At 36.4% G+C, this 20,456-nt stretch overlaps 1 protein-coding gene across 1 annotated transcript in view; it reads left to right on the top strand.

The window, feature by feature from the left end:
* LOC128867071 (protein Wnt-5) overlaps positions 1–20,456 on the top strand; it is a 194,908-nt gene that overhangs the window by 44,922 nt on the left and 129,530 nt on the right. Inside the window, exon 3 of the mRNA XM_054108165.1 lies at positions 16,016–16,100. Within this exon, the coding sequence (XP_053964140.1) occupies positions 16,016–16,100 (85 nt within the window). The remainder of the gene's footprint in view (positions 1–16,015; positions 16,101–20,456) is intronic.

Here is a 20,456-nt window from a genome sequence, read left to right as displayed (position 1 = left end):
ACCATTTGGGCCTACGAAAAGTCAAATCTCGTTTGGTACCGAAAACTCTAAATTTCTTGGAAAAAAGTCGTCGCGTTGATGTGTGTGAAACAATGCTTTCAGACTATCAGGGCAAGCTCAAATGCATCATTACGGGAGATGAGACTTGGATTTATGCTTACGACCCTGAAACAACCGACCAATCAAGCGAATATCGTGCTAAAGGCGAGGCCAGACCGAAAAGAGCAAGTCAAAGTCGTTCAAAAATAAAGGTCATGATGACAGTTTTTTTCGATTTTCGTGGTGTGGTGCACTATGAATTCCTTCCACCTGGCCAAACTGTTAATAAGGAATATTATTTGAGCGTTATGCTTCGTTTACGTGAAGCAATTCGTCTAAAAAGACCAGAAATATTGTCCAACAACTTTTTTTTTTGCATCACGATAATGCACCGCCTCACACTGCATTCGTTCTTCGTGACCATTTCGCCAAAAATTCAACGCATATCGTTCCGCAACCACCGTATTCGCCTGATTTGGCTCCGTGTGACTTCTGGCTATTCCCAAAACTCAAGAGACCACTCCGGGGAACGCGTTTCGAGTCGATTGAGGATATAAAAGCTGAATCGAAGAAGGTGCTGATGGCTATACCGGAAATAGACTATTTGGCATGTTTCGGGGATTGGAAAAATCGTTGGCATAAGTGTATTTCATCGAGAGGGGATTATTTTCAAGAGGATGAAATTGATTTACAAAAATAAATAAAGATTTTTCATTTTACAATCAAATTCACCTTACTTTTTGCCCACAGTAGTATGACAAAAATCTGAAAAGTGGGCTTGGCTAAAGAATTTTTGTTTTTCGTAACTCCTTTTCTTTCTTGTTGGTTGGCGCGCTAACCATTTTTGACCAAATTGGACACACCAAGTGATGATAAGTCCTTCTCCAGATCTGTTCAACACCAAAGAGGTCTTACTCTTCCTCTGCTGGTACCGTCTCGAATACTTTCAGAGCCGGAGCGCTTGTTTCCAGTCGACGACACGACCTAGCCAGCGGAACCGCTGGTTCTTTATTCGTTGCGCTATGTCTATGTCCACGGAAAACTCATACAGTTGATTGTTCCATAGACTGCAATACTCACCGTCGCCAACGCGTAAAGGTCCAAAAATCTTTAGCAGATGAGAGACCTGTAAAGTGTTAGTTTTGTTAATCGAGAGAAAACTTGACTAGTCATTTGTCCAAAGTAGCACTTGTTGGCAGCAGAAACTTTTCGTTGGATTTCAAGGGTGAAATTTGTATGGGTGTTAATACTGGTTTCCAAATGAATGAAGTCTCTTACTTCAAGATTATAACTGGTAACAGTGGCGGGGGTGCCGACTGCTTGTTTGATGACAAGGAGGTATTTCGTCTGATTGCAAAGATACTGTATACTCAGTGGTGTATTGCGAACTTTTTTTCTAGTAAGGGGGTCTAGTCTAATGTATATTTACGATCTCAGAAAAAAATTACGACTTGCTTTTTGAAAAAATTTGTAAGCGCTTTGTGAAAAACTGAAAGGCTATGGGAAAGACTGATCGATGACTTCTTACGGTTGAGTTAATCGTTTCCTTATTCTGATAAACACAGCAGAAGGATAATTTATTAACCTGCTATATACGCAGTTATAGGAAAAAATTAAACCAACGTCTTTGAGGTTCAGCTCAGTTTCGTCGCATCAAATTTTTCTTCGTAACGTAAATCGATATTGCATGTTCGAGGTGTGTTCAAAAAATAAGGTGAATTTTCAAATTTTGCGGGCTGCGTACCTTCGACCTTCGACTTTCGATTTTCATTATTTTTATGCTGGCACAGTCGTCTCGAAGTCATGTTTAGTTTGTTTGTAAGAGTCATAAAAAAGGCATGTGTTTGGCGTGTTCGGCGATTTTTTGAGTGTGTGGAATCAACTGATCATTTTGATCATTCTACATGTCGTGCGGGGAAACTGGGGACTTACTCAGAACATAAGGAATGAAGTCAAGGTCTATACTAAGCCACAAAGTAAGCAGTGGAATTTACTCCAATCATCTTTCAGTAAACTCAAAGCACGTTACAAGCGTGTTTCCCTTTAAACAACCTACATACACTTCAACGAAGTTCAAACGTTGCGTAAAAGCGAAACTGAACTTGAATCTGAATGAAATGAAATAAACTGAAAATGTAAATAAAATTTCTGATGCTCCAAAAGCTTAAATTTGAAGAAGAAAAAAAATGCATATAACAAATGCAATTTTACACTTCAGCTTGCGTGCGTGCAACCATATTTGTGACACATGCATAGGTAACACTAACAATAACAACAACAATTGAATCATATGAATTGCAATCGCATTTGCCACATTATACCTCCAGTTATAATAACTCAGCTGCATTATGCAAGCGTAAATATGCATCTGCATTTGCCAACAGCCCACCAACCAACGCTTGCCTCCCCAAGCACGTGGGTGTCTGAGTGCACATTGCCTCATGCCTAAAATATAAGCAAGTGCATTTGCTGTATAGCTTCCGGCTGACGCATGTACCCGCGCATGCAAGCGTACCGTTAACAACCGTACTACCACCTAACCAACCCCCATTCCCCGCGGGCACAAATAGAAGCGTCATATTTGGTATTTGCCCGAACAGCTCGCGGCTAGAAAGATTTCTAATGTTGATGCTACTACTGATGCTGCTAATGCCTCCAACCACTGAGCTGTGCGTTCAATTAGAAAATTTTAATTTAAATTTAAATTCAAATTGGTTTATCAAAAACAAGTTCGTTTTAGCGGAAACCATGCATACACTTTATGCAACAATGTGCTCATTTTAGTGCGATAATTTTTTTTTTTTTTGCTGAAAATATTTCAATTTCATTTTCATTTAGGTTGTTATTGTTGCAAATCTGCACAAAAATGTTGCAATATGATTACTGGCAGCAAACATGCCACAGTACATATGTTGGCTTCTAAAAATCCAATTGCCTTTGTGTGTGATAAGTTCTTTGCGTGTGTGTATAGGTTTCTGGTATTTGCGCAATTACAAAATAGATTCAATAAATTTTGTTAGTGAAAAATATGAGTGTGAAAATATCAAGGAAATACTCGTATTTGGAAATTGATTTTATTTTATTATAATATATTTATTTGTGTAATTATTTTATTTCACGGCAAATGGAAAATGAAATGTTACACTAATTCATGGGTGAGTTTTACAATGATGGTTAATGGTTAATGGTTGTAAAGGGTTAAGGTATGGCCCTTTAGCACTGCGACCATATTGATCTATTGTGCACCCTATGCTGTCTATTGACTGTTAAGTAGGCTTATGAATTGTACCAGCTCCTTCTGAGGGAGTGATTGAAGGTCTTCATCTGTAAGCATGAACTTGTTTAAAAACCTTTTCCTTCTATGCGTGAACCCCGGGCATTCGATAATGAGATGTTCTATAGACTCCTCATCTTCGCAGCAAAATCTGCAGGTGCTGGTGTTAGCTATGCCTAATTTATGTAAGTGTTTGTTGCAGGTGAAGTGGCCCGTGAGGGCGCCTGTGAGAGTTCGAACGCTATTTTTGTTTAACGTGAGGGCCATGTTAGCTCTTTTAGCGTTGAAACTTAGGAACTTTTTGGAGTGTCTAAGACCCTCTACGTTGTTCCAATGCTGATTTAATTGAGTTTTGGCCCAGTGTTTTACTTTTTGTTTCAGGCTGTTTTTGTTGAATCCGAACATGGAACTAGGTCCGATGAAGTTTGCATCCGCCCCTTTTTTGGCTTGAAAGTCTGCCTTTTCGTTGCCGTCATATCCCTCATGTCACGGTACCCAAATTAATGAGACATTGTTTTTGGATGCCAGGTTGTTGAGTGCCTTGTGGCATTCCAAGAGGGTTTTTGAGTTGTAGGTATAGCTATCTAAAACTTTTAGGACTGATTGGCTGTCCGAGAGTATTTTAATCTTTACTCTCTTGTGGTTTCTACGTTGCATGATGTTTGCTGCTTCCATTATTGCGTATTTTTTTATTTTATTATAAAATGGTACAAATATTTTAAATCTTGTGGGAAATAAATTCATAATCCCATATGAAAATATTGGATCTTTCAAAAGACACGCCTAGATGTTAGTAGTGAATAATTCCTACCATATGAAATATTTTTCTTTTATGGCATCTTTGAAATTTGCAAGTATCATTTTACACGATAGAACCACACTTTAAAATTATTGAAACTTATTTTGAAAATGGTCGATCTCTAAAAATAACATGTCGCAAAATTCGTGATTTTTTTCATTCTAACGAGTCGACAATTCAAAAGTTGGTGAAAAAATTGCAAGAAACTAGCTCTGCCGAGGATAGAAAAAGGACTGGCAGGCCAAAAACTGGGTGCTCTGTTGAGAATATTTCTTCCACATCAATATCTCGATGTTCTCAACAATGATGCATTTTTGAATAGACTGGTTGCCGGATTTTACCTGTCGACGTGCTCTTAAGAGCAGTATTCTGAATAAAAACAGTGAAACCTAAAATAATCTAAATCTGCTTAGTTTTGCCATAAATTCTGGGATAAATTTTACAATGCATTCGGCGAGAACAAATTCGCAGAAGAGAGTTTCGTTATTTTTGCTTTTATCCGTATGAATTGTCTTCTCATAAATTATACTCAGTTTCGTGGCAAATTTCACTTATTAACGTTTGCAGTGACTGACAAAAAAAGAAGTGGTCGTTCTGGCATGGTTCGAACCAGTGAAGCCATAAAAGCCGTTCGAGAAAGAATTCGGAGAAATCTCCTTAGAAAGCAGAAAATCATCTACAGGGAAATGAGTGTATCGGCCAGATCCACCTCACGACTAATTAGAGATGGTCGCCAAATGAAAGCCTTCTGTCGCTAAACTAGTCAACTTTTGACGAAGCGTTTGAAGTAAATTAGACTGGGCAAATGCAAGCACGCAGTCAACGGCCATGAAAATATTCTTTTCACAGATGAGAAAATATTCACTCCTGAAAAATTTGTTAATAAGTAAAACAACAAAATCTATGCTTAAACTTCAAAAATATTGTTCCAATAGTTCATTGTGGCCATCATCCAGCCTCCGTAGTGGTTTGGAGAGGAGTGTCTTGTAAAACCAGGGCAAAAAGTGTACCAAGGGGATGCATTAGAAGGCGTGGTGAAGCAGTTGAGCAGTACTCTCTTCAATGCAGGCCGTTGGATCTTCCAGCAAGATTCCCCTCTAGCCCATAAGGCAAAACCACCCAACAATGGCTGAAAAACAATATTTCTGGGCTCATAGCCGCAGAAGATTGGTCGTCTAGAAGTCCAGATCTAAATCCATTGGACTACAGTTTGTGGCTTTTCGAAGAGCTCACTGGAATTTAGAGAGTCCCAACAATCTTTGGTTCGAGCAGCAATGTCAATATGTGAATATTAGGCCGGGTCGATTTGTGGGGAGGCAAAAAAATCGCCCATTGCTCTGTGAAAATCATATTCTAGGGATCAAAATAAGAAACTTTGCCGAAGGAACCATACCTCTAAAACGAATTCTGATGTCCCCCAAATCATTCCTCATACAATCATTTCAAAATATCACCATTTTTACATGAGAAAAGAAACTAAAAAGTTCGACCCAAATTGGGGGACATCAGAATTCGTTTTAGAGGTATGGTTCCTTCGGCAAAGTTTCTTATTTTGATCCCTAGAATACGATTTTCACAGAGCAATGAGCGATTTTTAAATCGACCCGCCCTAGTGAATATCCATGGAACGTGCGTGCTGCAGTGGCTGAATGGTTGGAAGGCTTGCGGATGCCTCTGCTTCTGCTTCTAACTCTGCGTCCGCTCATTCTATTGGTACTTCGAATAAGCCAAAAGTGAAAGCGCTTACTCGTAAAATCGTTGTTGAGTCGAGCTCAAATGATGAATTAAATGTTGCTCATAGATTGAAATGGTTACACTTATCTTCATTTAAGCCATCTGTAACAACAAGTAATATTATCGCCTACGTATCTAAGCATTCATCTATTAGTTCCGAAATGATATCTTGCTATAGCCTTGTAAAGAAGGATGTGGCTGTTGATTCTCTAAAGCGAGTTAACTTTAAACTAGGGGTCTTCTCAAATCATTATGACAGCCTACTAAATTCAGAGCTCTGGCCAGCTGGCGTAAAAGTACGCCCCTTCAAGTTTTTTCAAGAGCGAGTAAACAAAGAAGTGACTACTTAGGAACTGTACCTTACCAAGCAAATAATTCAACCGCCGCAGAATTAGTTGCCTGTGCCAGGCCTAATAATCGATTAAAAAATTATTATGAAAATGCGTCCGGACTAAGAAGTAAGTCAGATGAAGTACGATTGCTTAGTTCATGTTGTGAGTATGATGTGGTGGTTATAACCGAGACTTGGCTCAACTCAAACTTTTTTGATGCTGAATTTTTCGATCCAAACATTTACGTTCTTTTTCGTAAAGACAGAGATGCTGTCAAAACTGGATGTAGCAGAGGAGGCGGAGTCATGATTGCAGTTCGCTGTAATCGTCACGCATCACTCATTCAATTACAGGAGACTGATACTGTATTAGACCAGCTATGCGTGCGAATACGTGGTGCGCATAGTTTTCTTTATATTTGTGTGTCTTATATTCCACCCTTAAGTAATGAGTACTTGTATAAGTCGCATGTGAACAACATATTAGCCCTTCAAGATGTTATTGGGAATAACCAATTATGTGTCTTAGGGGATTTTAACTTAAGCAATATAAATTAGGTATATTTAGACAATAACGTATATCTAACGCCTTCAAATGTCAATAGTCCTACTGAATCTTGTTTTATTGATAATTTACTGGGCATGGGTCTAACTCAGATTAATGGGTTAACTAATAGTATGAGTCGTTTATTAGATTTGATTTTTATAAGTGACAACATTAGTTCTGTTCTATCGCAGTCTTTTTCTTCTATATCGCCGATCAGCGTTCACCATATTCCTTTAAAGCTAGACTTGGAATTTTTAGAATTTTTTGAATCCAGGCCCGATAGTGCTCATCCCTCCTTTAACTTTGCTAATTGTGATTTCCAAACTCTCGATAATGCCTTACGTGAAATTGATTGGGAAGTATCTCTAGGCAATATTGAAGTTGCTGAGTGCTTCAAGATATTTAAAACTTTAGTCCTTGATATATGCTCTCAACATGTTCCAATTTTTAAGCGTGTAAATTATAAGATTCCTTGGTGCACGAAAGAACTTAAACATCATAAAAACTTGAGAAATAAGTTTTTTAAGAAGTCCAAGTTAACTAACGAAACCCGCTATTATGATTTTTTTATCCTCCACAGGAATAAGTTTCGTACTTTAAATAAGTCTTTGTATAAGGAATTCATTCACAAATCTGAGCTTAATATAAAAAGTAATCCGAAGAATTTTTGGCGATATATTAAATCGATCAAAAAGGCCTCTTCTATTCCTAATTCTGTTTTTTATAGAGACGTAACTGCCTGCTCTGTCAGCGATGCAGCGAATTTATTTGCTGATTTCTTTTCATCTAACTTCGTGTCTGATGTTGATATTCAGGAAGAACATTTGGCAGCCATTCGCCATAATTTCGTGGGGAAAGTGTCTTCTTCAGTTGACTTTGGTTCGCTTGTTCTATCAGATGATGATGTCATTGAGGGATTGTTAAAGATTAAAAACTCGGCCCATTCGGATGTAGACGAGCTTTCTGTAACTTTGTTTAAAAATTGTCGATCTTTGGTTCAACCTCTTAAACTAATTTTTAACAAATCCTTGGCCGAAGGAATATTTATCGATGATTGAAAGCTGACTTCAGTCACTCCTATCTTCAAAAGCGGTAATAAAAGTGATATTGTAAATTACCGACCAATTTCCAAATTATCTGCGGTATCTAAACTCTTTGAATGCGTTGTTAAAGACAAGTTATATTTTATTGTTAAACGTCTCATTAGTCCACGTCAGCATGGTTTTGTAGCTGCAAGATCTACCTTAACTAACTTATCCGTTTTTTCTGATGATTGCCACGCTGGCTTCCAGAGTGGTTTCCAAACTGACGTGATATACACGGATTTTTCTAAAGCCTTTGATAAAATCTCCCATACGATTTTAATAACTAAATTGGCTTGTCTCGGTTTTCATTCTACTTTCCTTAATTGGATTCGGTCCTATTTAATAAAGAGATGCTGCACTGTAGTTATCGATGGTGTTTCTTCGAAACACTACACTGCCACCTCTGGTGTACCTCAGGGTAGTATTTTAGGACCTTTGTTATTTGTTTTGTTTATTAATGATATTTATTCGTGTTTTTCCTTTGCTAATTTTCTTCTCTATGCTGATGATCTTAAAGTGTACGCTGAAATAAGAAATTCTAGTGATTCAGCCGCCCTACAGTCCGAGTTGAATAATTTATTTTCCTGGTGCCTTATAAATCGTCTATTTCTTAATATTGAAAATGTCATAAAATCACATTTTCTAAGCTTCAAAACCCCCTCAACACCTCTTATCATATCAATTATACATATCTTGCCTCGTCTGATGTGATAAAAGATTTAGGGGTTTTCTTTGATTCAAAGCTTAATTTTATAACGCACCTAAATTATGCCGTTTCCAATTCTCTTGCTATGCTCGCCTTTGTTAGACGTAACTCATCGCACTTCACTGATCCATATACTCTTAAGATTTTATACTCCGCGTTTGTGCGGTCCAAATTAGATTATGCCTCTTTTATTTGGAGGCCTTATCATGCAGTTCATATAAATCGAGTGGAGAGGGTTCAAAAAATTTTCGCGCTACATTCACTCAATTTCTCAGACCCCAAACCATCATACGTCTCACGCTGTCGTTTGATTAGTCTCTGTCCATTAAGTGACAGAGGCACGTTTGAGTCAGTTTCTTTTATTTTCGATCTTGTTAATGGACTAATTGACTGCCCGTTTCTTCTTGAAAGAATACATTTTAATGTTCCTTGCAGGAATTTTCGCCGTGTCAAAGTTTTTCATGTTGGCGTTAGGAGGACATTATATAGTTCCAAAGCACCTCTTGTTAGAACGCTGTCTGACATTAACTATCTCGCCTCATTTTTGGATCTAGACTTTTCCAGAGCGAAACATGTATTTAATACCCAATTAAAAAATTTCTTCCTTTGTAAGAATTCTAAATAACTACCTAATATATTTTGTTAATTTAGTTTAATAAGCTTTAATTTTGTCAACTACTTCTATATAAATACTCTTAGTTCTATTGTAGTCAGTAAGAAACTTTGTATTTCTTGACTTTCTAAAATGAATTAATCCTCTCTGTAAGTTATAAGAAATTTTATTTTTTTCTTTTTACTCATTAAAATTGAAGCTAGTTAACTATAAGTTTAATTTTACTTTGATTAATTAATTTAGCATTAATCTGTTTTCATAGTCTGTAAGAAATACTGTATTTTTAGACTATTAATTGAATTAAATTAAATTAAATTAAAAAGCAAATGGTGACCATTTCGAATGAAAATTAAATTTTTTTGTTTTTAATATCTACATGATTAAATAAAACTAACTTCATTTAAAAAAGTATTATAATTTCATATCTATAATGGGCTTAACGTATAACATAACTTATGTATACTAACATGTTTTATTTTAAAACAACATCTAGGCCCGTCTTTTTAAAGACTTTGTAATTCTATCGAGGCTTACTTAGGCACAACCCAAATATTGTTGTTTTTCTAAACTCTATTTGTGGATCGGCAACGTGAGTTGGTATAGATTCCGACTGTCACTTCATCCTACTTATATATGAACTCTATTACATCGAAAATGTTAAACTTTGATGTATTATTTATTGCCCTACCGGCAATTTTGAATGTTTTCGGTTGGAAGCCTTTAGTGATAACAGGACGAAAAAAAGTCGAAACGAGGGTACCCAACCGAAGATTTTAAAAAAAGTATCCAAAGGAGGGTAAAAATAGTAATGAGCCAGCGCCTTGTCGCGTTAAAAAGATCCAACCATTTTCGGTAAGTCTACCCGCAACCGTTTTAGAATGCACATATGAAACCGTCCTGTCACTGCCTATGCGGCAGAAGCCTATTCAGTATGATGATGAGAAAAACTAGCATCATTACTTACACTCGCTTTTGTTGGCCCCTCCCTATCCTTTTCCTTGTATCGTTGACTTTCCTATTCTGCTTAGCACCATACTGAATTATTCTGGTCTCATCTGAAGTGAGTGTCTCACTCGTTCAATTTCTGTTGTTGCTGTGAATGCGGGACAATACATTTTCGCAGATCGATTTTTACACATTACCAGATATCTTTAAATTAGTTATTTTGGAATAGTTATGAAAGGTCTTTATTAGAAGTGTAGCTTAATACTGAACCTACCACCCGAAGAAAGTTCTATTATTGATATATAATTGGCACTTACAACCATTATTGGGTATTGGTAGCGTGCGTCTTGATGTTCTTCCGCAAATTGAGGTATCTGCAGTCCCGCCTCCGAATGGCAAATGGTGTTCTTTTTATGGAGAACTTTTTCATGACTGAAATACACTCGGAGGTTTGTCATTGTCTGCCGGGGCGCGATATTTATTAAAAAAAACATTTTCTATCAATTGGCGATTCATGTCCGGAGATCCCAACCTGTGCACTTCCGAATGTCTCGCACCTACCCATTCAGCGACGGCGGCCGCCGTAAGTTTTGGGACGAGATTTAAATTAGGCTTGAAGTCCCGCGCTAGTAGCGATCAGGTTTTCAACGAATTATTTTTCATAGAAATTAAACAAAAAACAAATGAACGTAGCCTCGTTTCTGCATGCACGTGTACTTTGCACTTTGTACTTTGTGCCCAATCGACGCGTTTGCATTTGCATAACACTTGCACATTAATTAAGCCTACCGCCTCCGCGCTCTTCTTTCCTCTCGCTCTCCCTTTCTTTCACCACACTTGTGGCGAATAGGAAAATACTTCAACGTTCCACTTCAGGCAATTCTGTCACCACTCAAAGCTTTTCAGTTACATTCTACTTTTTTTTTTTTGTTTTACTGAACGCCTGCCTTTGGCAACAGATTTTTTCGGTAATGGCTGCTTTTTGTCTCTTTATGCGTTTTCAATGCGATTACTTTGCACTCAAACCCACTTGCCACTTGCGTCCAAACAATTGTGAAGTTTTAAATAACCCTTTTTGGTTGTTGTTGTTGTGTAACCCTTAAAAACGCGCGAGCAGCCACTCATTTGAATAAACTCAAGTGTCCACTTCAAGTGTTTTGTGATGTGGCAATACATTTCAAAAAAAGGAAATATATTAAATTGCACTTGCAACAGCTGCCTGGCAATAAGCAGGTGGTTGGTTGCATGCACTGCATTTAAAAATTAAAATTTATAGCAGTTGGCAAACACATACAGCATAGTGCAAGCGCAATGGTGAATTATTGCAAAAAACATCTACTAAACATTGCAAGTGGGAATTTTTATTTATTCCACTTTATTTCATGGCAAATTGCACAAAAAGGCCTGCGCAAAATTTGCACAAATATTTGCGCATACAGCTAATAACCAGAGCAACAAAAAAGAACTTGCCAGCAATTTCAAAAACAGTCACTTAAGTGCAAGTGTACTCGTATACAGTCATATAATGCAAGCTGGCATGTCCGCACGCCTGAAACTATGCATGTGTGTACTACATTACCGAACATTTCCGCTTGCCACACATTCTCGGCTTCTTAGCTCTTTTGTATGGACCTATGTCCGTCGATTTTCTTCGCATCACACTTAAGTAAATAACTTTTCTTTTGCAGACCCTTTGCTTGCTCCTTTCGCAGCCATTTAAGTTGGGACACACACACAACCAACCGCATAAACGCAAATTCCACATGTCAGCCAGGACTAACCTACGCTCTAACCGAGCACTAACTCATATTCAATATTTGCATTTTAAATTCGAGTACATTAAGTGCAGACAATCGGTGTGTTGGAGTACTGCTGACTTGGCGATTTTGTCCTTCCCTTTGACTGCTAATATTTACATGCATACATATCTACATTGCATGCAAACATAAACGGTTTCAGAAACTTGTCATAAATTTGGCCTCTTAGTGAATGTGTTTGGAGATGTATTTTTTTTTTTTTTTTTTGGTGACTTTACAGTTTCTGCTTATAAGCAAATTTCATGCGCAATCGAGTTTTGCTGAGTCAAGAACCTTATGGAAAATTTGCATATTGCATTGCATGCTGATCTACATCCTTTATGAAACGCTAGGCTAATGGAAGACAAAAATAAACTCAAAGAAAATACAAAAAGAAATGTTCTGAACATTTTGTGTCGCATACGAATTATGGATACGATTAATTTTGGCTAAACACCTATAGTTTATTAATATTATCGATTGCTCCGGCATTATAAGTCTATCGATAGTGCATAAAAATAGTCGTTACAACTACCGATTGCTACGAAAAAAACGATTTTTTCATAAGTGACCAACCATTTTTTACCCATTTGTTTGATATTTGAAATAACGTAAAAGTCCGTAAATTCCGGACAACAATTTTTATGTTATATATAGAAATAAAGAGGAGTCCAGTTCATGACAATTTTTGAATAAAGTTGAAACTTGATAAACCAGCAACATTAACTGAAAATAGTAATTCTCAGGAAATACTGAACGGTCTCGCTCACTTTAAACATTGGTGCGGTGGCAATAAATGGGACTCACTTTTGGCTGACCTTTGTTGGAAGTTGAATGAGTAGGTACTATTGATGCATACTCTTCGAATTTTGGAAATCATAAAATGCTTTGAATTAATTGCAATTCTTTGTTTCCTTTAAAATGGCATAGCCATATGGAATGATACGATTTTTTATAAAGCGGTTGTTTTGATCGAACCAAATTAAAATATTTGTGTTAGAGAGAAACAAATTTTAGCTATTAAAAAACATTTTTTGTTGGTGGAAATATGTAGTTTTTCTTTCAGAATATTCAAGGATAAGCTACAAAATTAAATTTTCTGAAATTTGTTCTGCACCAAAATTTTAATGTGGGTCTTTTTTTTTCATTTACCACTGCTTTCTTGAAGGTGAAACCATTTTTAATATTTCTGAAAGTTAAATTATCAAATGAATATGAGGATACTAAATCCTTTTGTATAAACTAATTGCCAGTGTACGCTCAAAAATATAAGAAAACACCGTATAAAAAATTAAAAAAAAACCGTCAATTCATTACTAATTTTATTTATTCTTTATTCTTTATTCATTTTTCATTCAATACTAATTTTTCACTCTTTTCTAATTTTTCATTAACTGATAACTTTTTAGTCACTACTACTTTTTAACGTGGTATTAATATTCCACTCATTAATAATTTTTAATTCAGTACTTTTTTTTGTCGGGACAGACTGGCAAGTGCAGCACTCAGACACACTTAAATCCATTGTGCTGCACTCGGGTTCCCTTTTTAATTTTCTTCAAATCTACTCGACCTCCGAAGAAATCTGAGTAGATCTTGTGGTCCCAAGTACCCAAGGTGGTCGCTTCTTAACACATCAGTGCCAAAGACCTCATCCCCCTATTACAAGCTGGGCAGAGTACACTGTCTGAGATGCCCACCCTTTCCATGTGCTTCGCCCACAGAAAGTGACCCGTTATCAGTCCAACCAGCCGTCTCCACTCCCTTCTGCTTAATGACAGGAGGGTTTGTGACAGTCGATCGGACATGACATGTAACATCAGTTTTGTTCATCTGCAGCGTTTCTCAGTGGCTTTGATGGTTGCAGAAGGGTGTGGCAGAACGGGATCCGGCCAAAAAAGTTGGCCTCAAAGCCCAGTCTGGCCAAAGAGTCGGAGATCCCGTTTCACGCATAACCCACATGTCCCGGGGCCCATGTTAGCATCAGACTATTATGTCAACCGACATAGTTCAGCCTGGATTTACAGGATCGATGATTACTCCAAGATATTTCATTTCCTTGGATAGCTGGATTGTGACTCCTTTTAGCTTAGGCAGAACGAGTCCGTCTAGCTTCTTCCTTCTGGTGATGAGGACAATACCAGTCTTGGTGGCATTGCCGATAGCCCATGCGCACAGCACCAAGTGTCAATCATATCCAAAGTTTTCTGCACCTGCTCCTCGAAGGGCCTGTTACCAAACAGGCAACATGGTCCACATATGCTTATTCGTAGACTCCGGTATTGTTTAAGGTGGTGAGCAGAGGATCGATCACCAGGCACCAGAGCAATGGAGACAGCACACCGCCTTGGGGGCAACCTCTAGTAACCCAGGATGACACCAGCAGATATTCCTCTGCTCGTACCGAGACGATTCTTTGGGCCAGCATCGATAGAATCCAATTCACTAACACCCGGTCTACGCCGTGCCTACTAGCTGAGCTAGACATACTGTCAAAAGTGGTATTATCAAACGCCCCCTCTACGTCTAAAAAGATGCCACTTTAGTAGTGCCAGGGCATTTAGAATATTTTAGCCTTTATACTATTTCACACATTTCTAATTTTCCACTCACTACTACTCTTTCACTAATTTCTAATTTTCTTACTTATTATTCTCTTATTACGACATTTTCATTCATGACTTTATGACTAATTTTATTTATTCATTTCTAATTTTATCCTCATTATTAATTTTTCAATCAGTACTAATTTTTATTCAATACTAATTTTTCACTCTTTTCTAATTTTTCATTCACTAATAATTGTTTTTAATTTCTAAAATTTATTTTTTTTAATTTTTAAACGTAGTAGAGACTAAAAGGTCATTATTTTCTTTCACGATTTCATTAACAAATTAATTTATTTATGACTAAAATTTCACTAATTATTAATTTTTATTCAATAATAATTTTTATTTCTATACTAATTTTTAAATTAATACCAATTTTTCATTCAATACTACGTTTTCGTTAAAAAAATTTTAGCTCATAATAATTTTCAATTCAATATTACTTTTTATACTAATTTTGTCTCTTCATTACTAATTTTTCACTCAAAACTAATTTTAATTTAATAATAATTTTTGGTTCCATACTAATTTTTTATTCAATACTAATTTTTTATCCAGTGTTACTTTTTCTCTTGCTTACAATTTTCCACTCGATAATAATTTTTCATTCGTTACTACTTTTCCGTAGTCCATAAGTTGAAGATGAGTAGGCGATTAGCCTTCTGCATCCGAGCCGGCTTTGGCACCGGGCTTGCAAGGTGTAGGAATTTTTTCCTCGCTGATGCAAAGGTTATACCGCCTTGAGCCTTGTTAGTAAACACAGAGGATACCAAGTCCAAGACAAGAAATCTTAGACAGTGGGCAAACATTGTCGTTTAGTGTTGTTCTCATCACTTTCCCATTAACACCCCTGAGGGCATATGTTTCCCTAGGAGCCACGGAAAAATCTATACTTATACATATTTTCAAGTCATTATTACTGTTTCACTGATTATTACTTTCTCACTAATTACTATTGTACGATTTCACTCATTAATTCATTACTACATTTTCGTTTATAACTAATTTTTCATTCACTGCTACTTTTTCATTCATTCCTAATTTTACATGTTTTTCTTGAATCATTATAATTATTACTCTCATTACTAATTTTTTATTCATTACTACCATTTGACGTATTATTATTTTTTTCGTTCTTTACTAATCTTTCACTCATGAATGATTTTACAAATTAATGATTTTACGAATGAATGATTTTGTATATTTATGTAATACAAGTGAATCAGACGAGTGATTTTTGTCCGAAAAACAAAATGACATTTTTTTATTTCAAAAGATTTACCTAAATGGCATAACTTTAATATTGTATAATAACTGAAACTGTAAATAAATTTATTTTTTATATTTCGGCAGCAACATATAGATTTTTTATATGTACATACATACATATATAAGTAAATATATAGGACGAAAGATATACTATTTTTTACATTTTCATAAAATAGCGAGGAGAATGATTTTCAAGTATTAAAAGTCCACAATCATCTTCCTTAAACTAGTAATGCAAACTGAATTCCTCTATTCTAACTATTTTCAGGAATGTCAATTCCAATTCAAGAATCGCCGCTGGAATTGCAGCACTACCGAGGATAACACCGTGTTTGGACCTATGACGGGACTGGGTAAGACCAAAATTTATGTAGTTGAAATATACAACTAGAAATACATATATATTATGCACACATACATATGTATATGCACAAGGTGGCACAAAATTAATCATCAATCAAATTTGATCATTTAATCAAAATTTAATTTTGTTTTTGAATAACTTTTTTACTAAAAAACAAAAAAATATTTTGACTGATGAAAATCTTTATTTTGACCTTTACGCGCTCCATTGCTTGTTTGTTGATATACTGTAGCTATCTAGTTTGCATGTGTCAAATATGATAGACATACAACGCCATTTGCAACAAATATAAATTTTCCAATAGGGTTATTAATTTTGCGCCACCTTGTATGTAAATTCTCTAAATAGCTTGACATAAATCAAAATACAAACAACCTAAGGTCACTTATCTCTCACAAACATCACATCCCATTCACCGTTAGCCATTTTGTACGCCTCTCAGCAAAGGCATAACAATTTATCAAATTAAATTATTTATTATGATCAACTCATCAAAAGGCAAATTACCTAAATTACACCCATCAATTTTAATTTCATTAACCAAAAGATTTTGCGTGTGAATTTGTACTGTGTGGATGCATGCATGTACATATGTATGAATGTTCGTAAATTCGCTTACGCATTTGTATTTGTACCATCATTCTCGGTTGGCTTCCAAGTTTGACTTAATTAAATGATGAATATTATTTCCTGTCTGCAAAGTTGCGCTAAAAACAATCAACACTCTGGGTAGTACTTAGTACCAGTAGCAGCCGCATTCAAAAGACAACAGCCAAGCAATACAAAGCGTCGGCCCAAGCACAAAATGTGCATTGTTCACCCTTTTTCGACTGCCAATGGTTACCTACCTACTTTATGCAGAGATCACCGAGCGGAGACCGGAGGCTTTATAAAATAAACTTCAAAAATACTCGCACGAGTCGTGAGGAGTGAGCAGAAGCTTATCTAACAGCATAATCTGCGTAGAGGGCCAAGAGTGGTTGATAGTCCCATAGAGTAGCATCGTTGAGATAAAAGGATAATCAAAACACAGTGTTGATAAAGTAAAATTGCACAGAGCTGTTGTTGAGTAGGCAACAAGACGAGTGTAAGTGAGAGTGGGAGTGTATGGCAGGAGGCTGTTTTGTGCACTGGCTGCTTGCTGTACGAGTTAAGATTGTCAAGGAAAGTTGAAGTTTTCACCGGGTACCGGTGGTTTCTAGCACATATTTGCTACTCGTATTACTCTTCGAGTCGCTCACTTAATGACTTTGTTTGGATTTACGAGTGTCTACCTTTAACTTGTAGTCCGTTGTTTGTTTGGTTGATTGTTCTACCTTAATTGATTTGACGCTATTATGTTGTTACTGCGTTTGCTTGTTGTTTTCGTTGTTTGTCTGTTTGACAGTCTACACGCCTCTTGGCTGTTTTCAGCTAGCCAATTTAATAAATTAATTAAAAGTTTATTTTTTAAAGATTCAGATGGCATTGTAAGTGGATTTAGAAGCGCACACTATCATAAGCACACATAAATACCATCTATCCTTCCTGTTTTTTTTTTTGTTTTGTTGCTTTTTCTTTTTGATACAATAACTGTAAAATAGACAATTTTATTTTATTCGGAAAAAGTTTATTTACTTTCAGTAAATTCAAGTGAAATGTAAGAGATTTAGTAGCTCGAAAATTGAGATCTGAAGACACCTGAAATAAATGAAAAATATGGCGTTTTTAATTTGATGGAAGATTTTGCAAAATGATTACTAAGTTGCGGAAATGTGATGTTGAATTATTAATTTACGGTTGCATGCTACGAAACGCATTTACTATATTTTTTCTGAAGCGATATTTTTTTATGAACAACAATTAATACAACAATTCTCTGCTGTTTGGTGATGAAGTTTTGCAGTTTTCAAGGTAGCTATTTCCTATAGACACGTCATTGTGTCTAGAAAGAAAAGAAGAGGCCCCAATTCCAGTCCTGAAATTTCTTCAATTATGTTGAGTAATGGTTTGCGAAAAGCTCGGGCAATTGCAAAGATAGTGAGAAGGAGTTTGATTCATTTCCACTACTTCAAAACTACGACATATATTGTTGTGTGGTATGTTTAACCTCGCCGCGTGCTCCCCTACCTTCCAGTGTTCAATGAGAACCGTAGTCAGTCTTAAAATTTCCGGGAGACCATGCCTAAGCAGTTGTTTGTGCTTTGACGCGTTATAGTGCGGTCACGTCTTTCTGGACATTGCACAGATTGCTAGGCCCTTCCATTACCTACTTGCACAACTTTAATAGTAAGAATCTACCTCCACCTGGAAGACTCTACCTGCACTGTGAAGTTTGAATTTACCGCTTTTATAGCAGCCTGAATCCGTAAAGGTAGTTGTCTTGATTCCAGTTTGTATTTAGCGGGTGTTTTATTGAGACAGGAGTACATTGGTCAACTTACTTCGAATTTTGGCGTTGAAGTCACACACTTGTACAACGAATTCCAACGTGGCCGTCGATCCTTGCAGAATGAATTTCGTGTTGTACCAGTAACGATGCCGTGCGTCAATCGATAACGCAAGATTATCATATGAGATATCGCGAGTTAGAGGCATCCTTGGGAATTTATGGGACCGGTATACATTCAATATTGCATGAACATTTGGTTGCCAAGAAGATTTGTTCGCATTGGATATCGCATAATCTGTGTCGATTTGTCGTATCGATTGGTATAAATAAATATTGAAGATATTTAGACGCGGTGATTGAAAACACGTCTATGTCATCGTAACAAGTGATGAATCTTAGATTTATGCAAATGAGCCGGAAGCGAAATAGCAATCGGCAGAATGGGTGTTTCAAGATGAGCTTAATCCAAAAAAAAACTGTTCCTGGAAGAAGCAACCCAAAGCTAATGGTCGCCTGTTACGACGTTTTCAGAAAATCTGTTCATCTCGCAACTGGTCCGCTAGATAAACTTAAATCAGTCAATTTTGAGTGGTACGCAACCATTTATCTGCCAGAAGCTCTCGGAGAATTAGAGAAGCCAATCGACCAAAATGAATCATCCTTCAGTGAGACAATGCGAGTTCTCACGTATCGGCTCACCCAAGAGATCTTTTGAGTACTCAAAAGAGTGAATTAATGAGTCATTCGCCTTACAGCCCTGATTTGACACGCATCAAAAATAAAATGCGGACGTTTTTCAAAGCTTAAAGAACCAGAAGAAGCATTTAAACAGCTCATTTTGGAGGTATCCACTTTAGAGTGGCAAAGGTGTTTTGAAACTTGGCTCAAACGAATGCAGAATGCAATAACAAACAATAAAGCTCTTTTCATTATTATTTTTCTGTATTTCCATTATAAATTTTGGGATCTCACTATTTCACAAAATATAAAAAGCAACCCTGATAATATTTTTAATAATATCCACTGAGCAAATTAGATCCGTCTAAGTCACTCAGCGAATTTGGCCCTGCCATATTCTAACCACTGTGTATACTTATGCCGCAAAGAGTGGCCGCCATGTTTATTTCACTAGACCAACTTCACCCGTCTTTTTCAATGACAAAAAGTGTATTAAAGAATTAGGAATAAATATGACATATTCAATACTCAGCATAATACGATTTATTGGGTGTGCAGTGATTCATCTCAAGTGAATTTTCGAAAATTCAAAATTCAAATTGGTTATTTTACTACTGGTATTCCTCTGGTCCATGACGAGCTAATATGATGCCTTCTATTAAATTTCAATTTCTAATTTAGTTTGGGTTTTCCCTGCAGGGTATGTATATAGTTATTATGTATCTATACATATGTTACGTACATTTCGTATACATACTTACATACCCTCAATAATCGCTCGTTTAAGGTACTAATATGCTTTATAAAACTTTTCATTCCTTGAAGGTCATGCGGCAAAGTAATTCCTTATTTTCTATAATTGAACAGACAAGTCCCAAATAATGCAGGAAAATTAATTGATTATGTTCAGTGCTACATCTAATAAAATTTATTACTCGAAAATGTTATATTTACATACTCATAAACATATATTTATATACCCGCACAGGCAGCGCCAGAAAGCCAAACAAATGCCAAACCCATTAGTATAAAGGCGATAAAAACTAGTCTAACTACAAAACAATGCCTCCGCATGACAAAGCAGTAATAGATACATTTAGAAATCAAAAAGGGTTTGGACTTAAAAAAAATAAATGCACATGAAAACCGGTAAGTAAACAGAGGGACCGCACAGGCGGAGCATTGATTAAAACCCGTTTTACGCACGTGTAAACTTGCCACAAATAATCCTAAAATGCCTTACAAAAGAGTTTAAAGTGAATGTCAAATTTGAAAATGAATATGACCCTATGTACG

This window comes from Anastrepha ludens, chromosome 6 (genome assembly GCF_028408465.1).
Source record: "Anastrepha ludens isolate Willacy chromosome 6, idAnaLude1.1, whole genome shotgun sequence".
In the NCBI taxonomy this organism is placed as follows: domain Eukaryota; kingdom Metazoa; phylum Arthropoda; class Insecta; order Diptera; family Tephritidae; genus Anastrepha; species Anastrepha ludens.
Note: the sequence above shows the minus strand (reverse complement) of the source record. Positions and strands in the feature narration are given on the sequence as shown.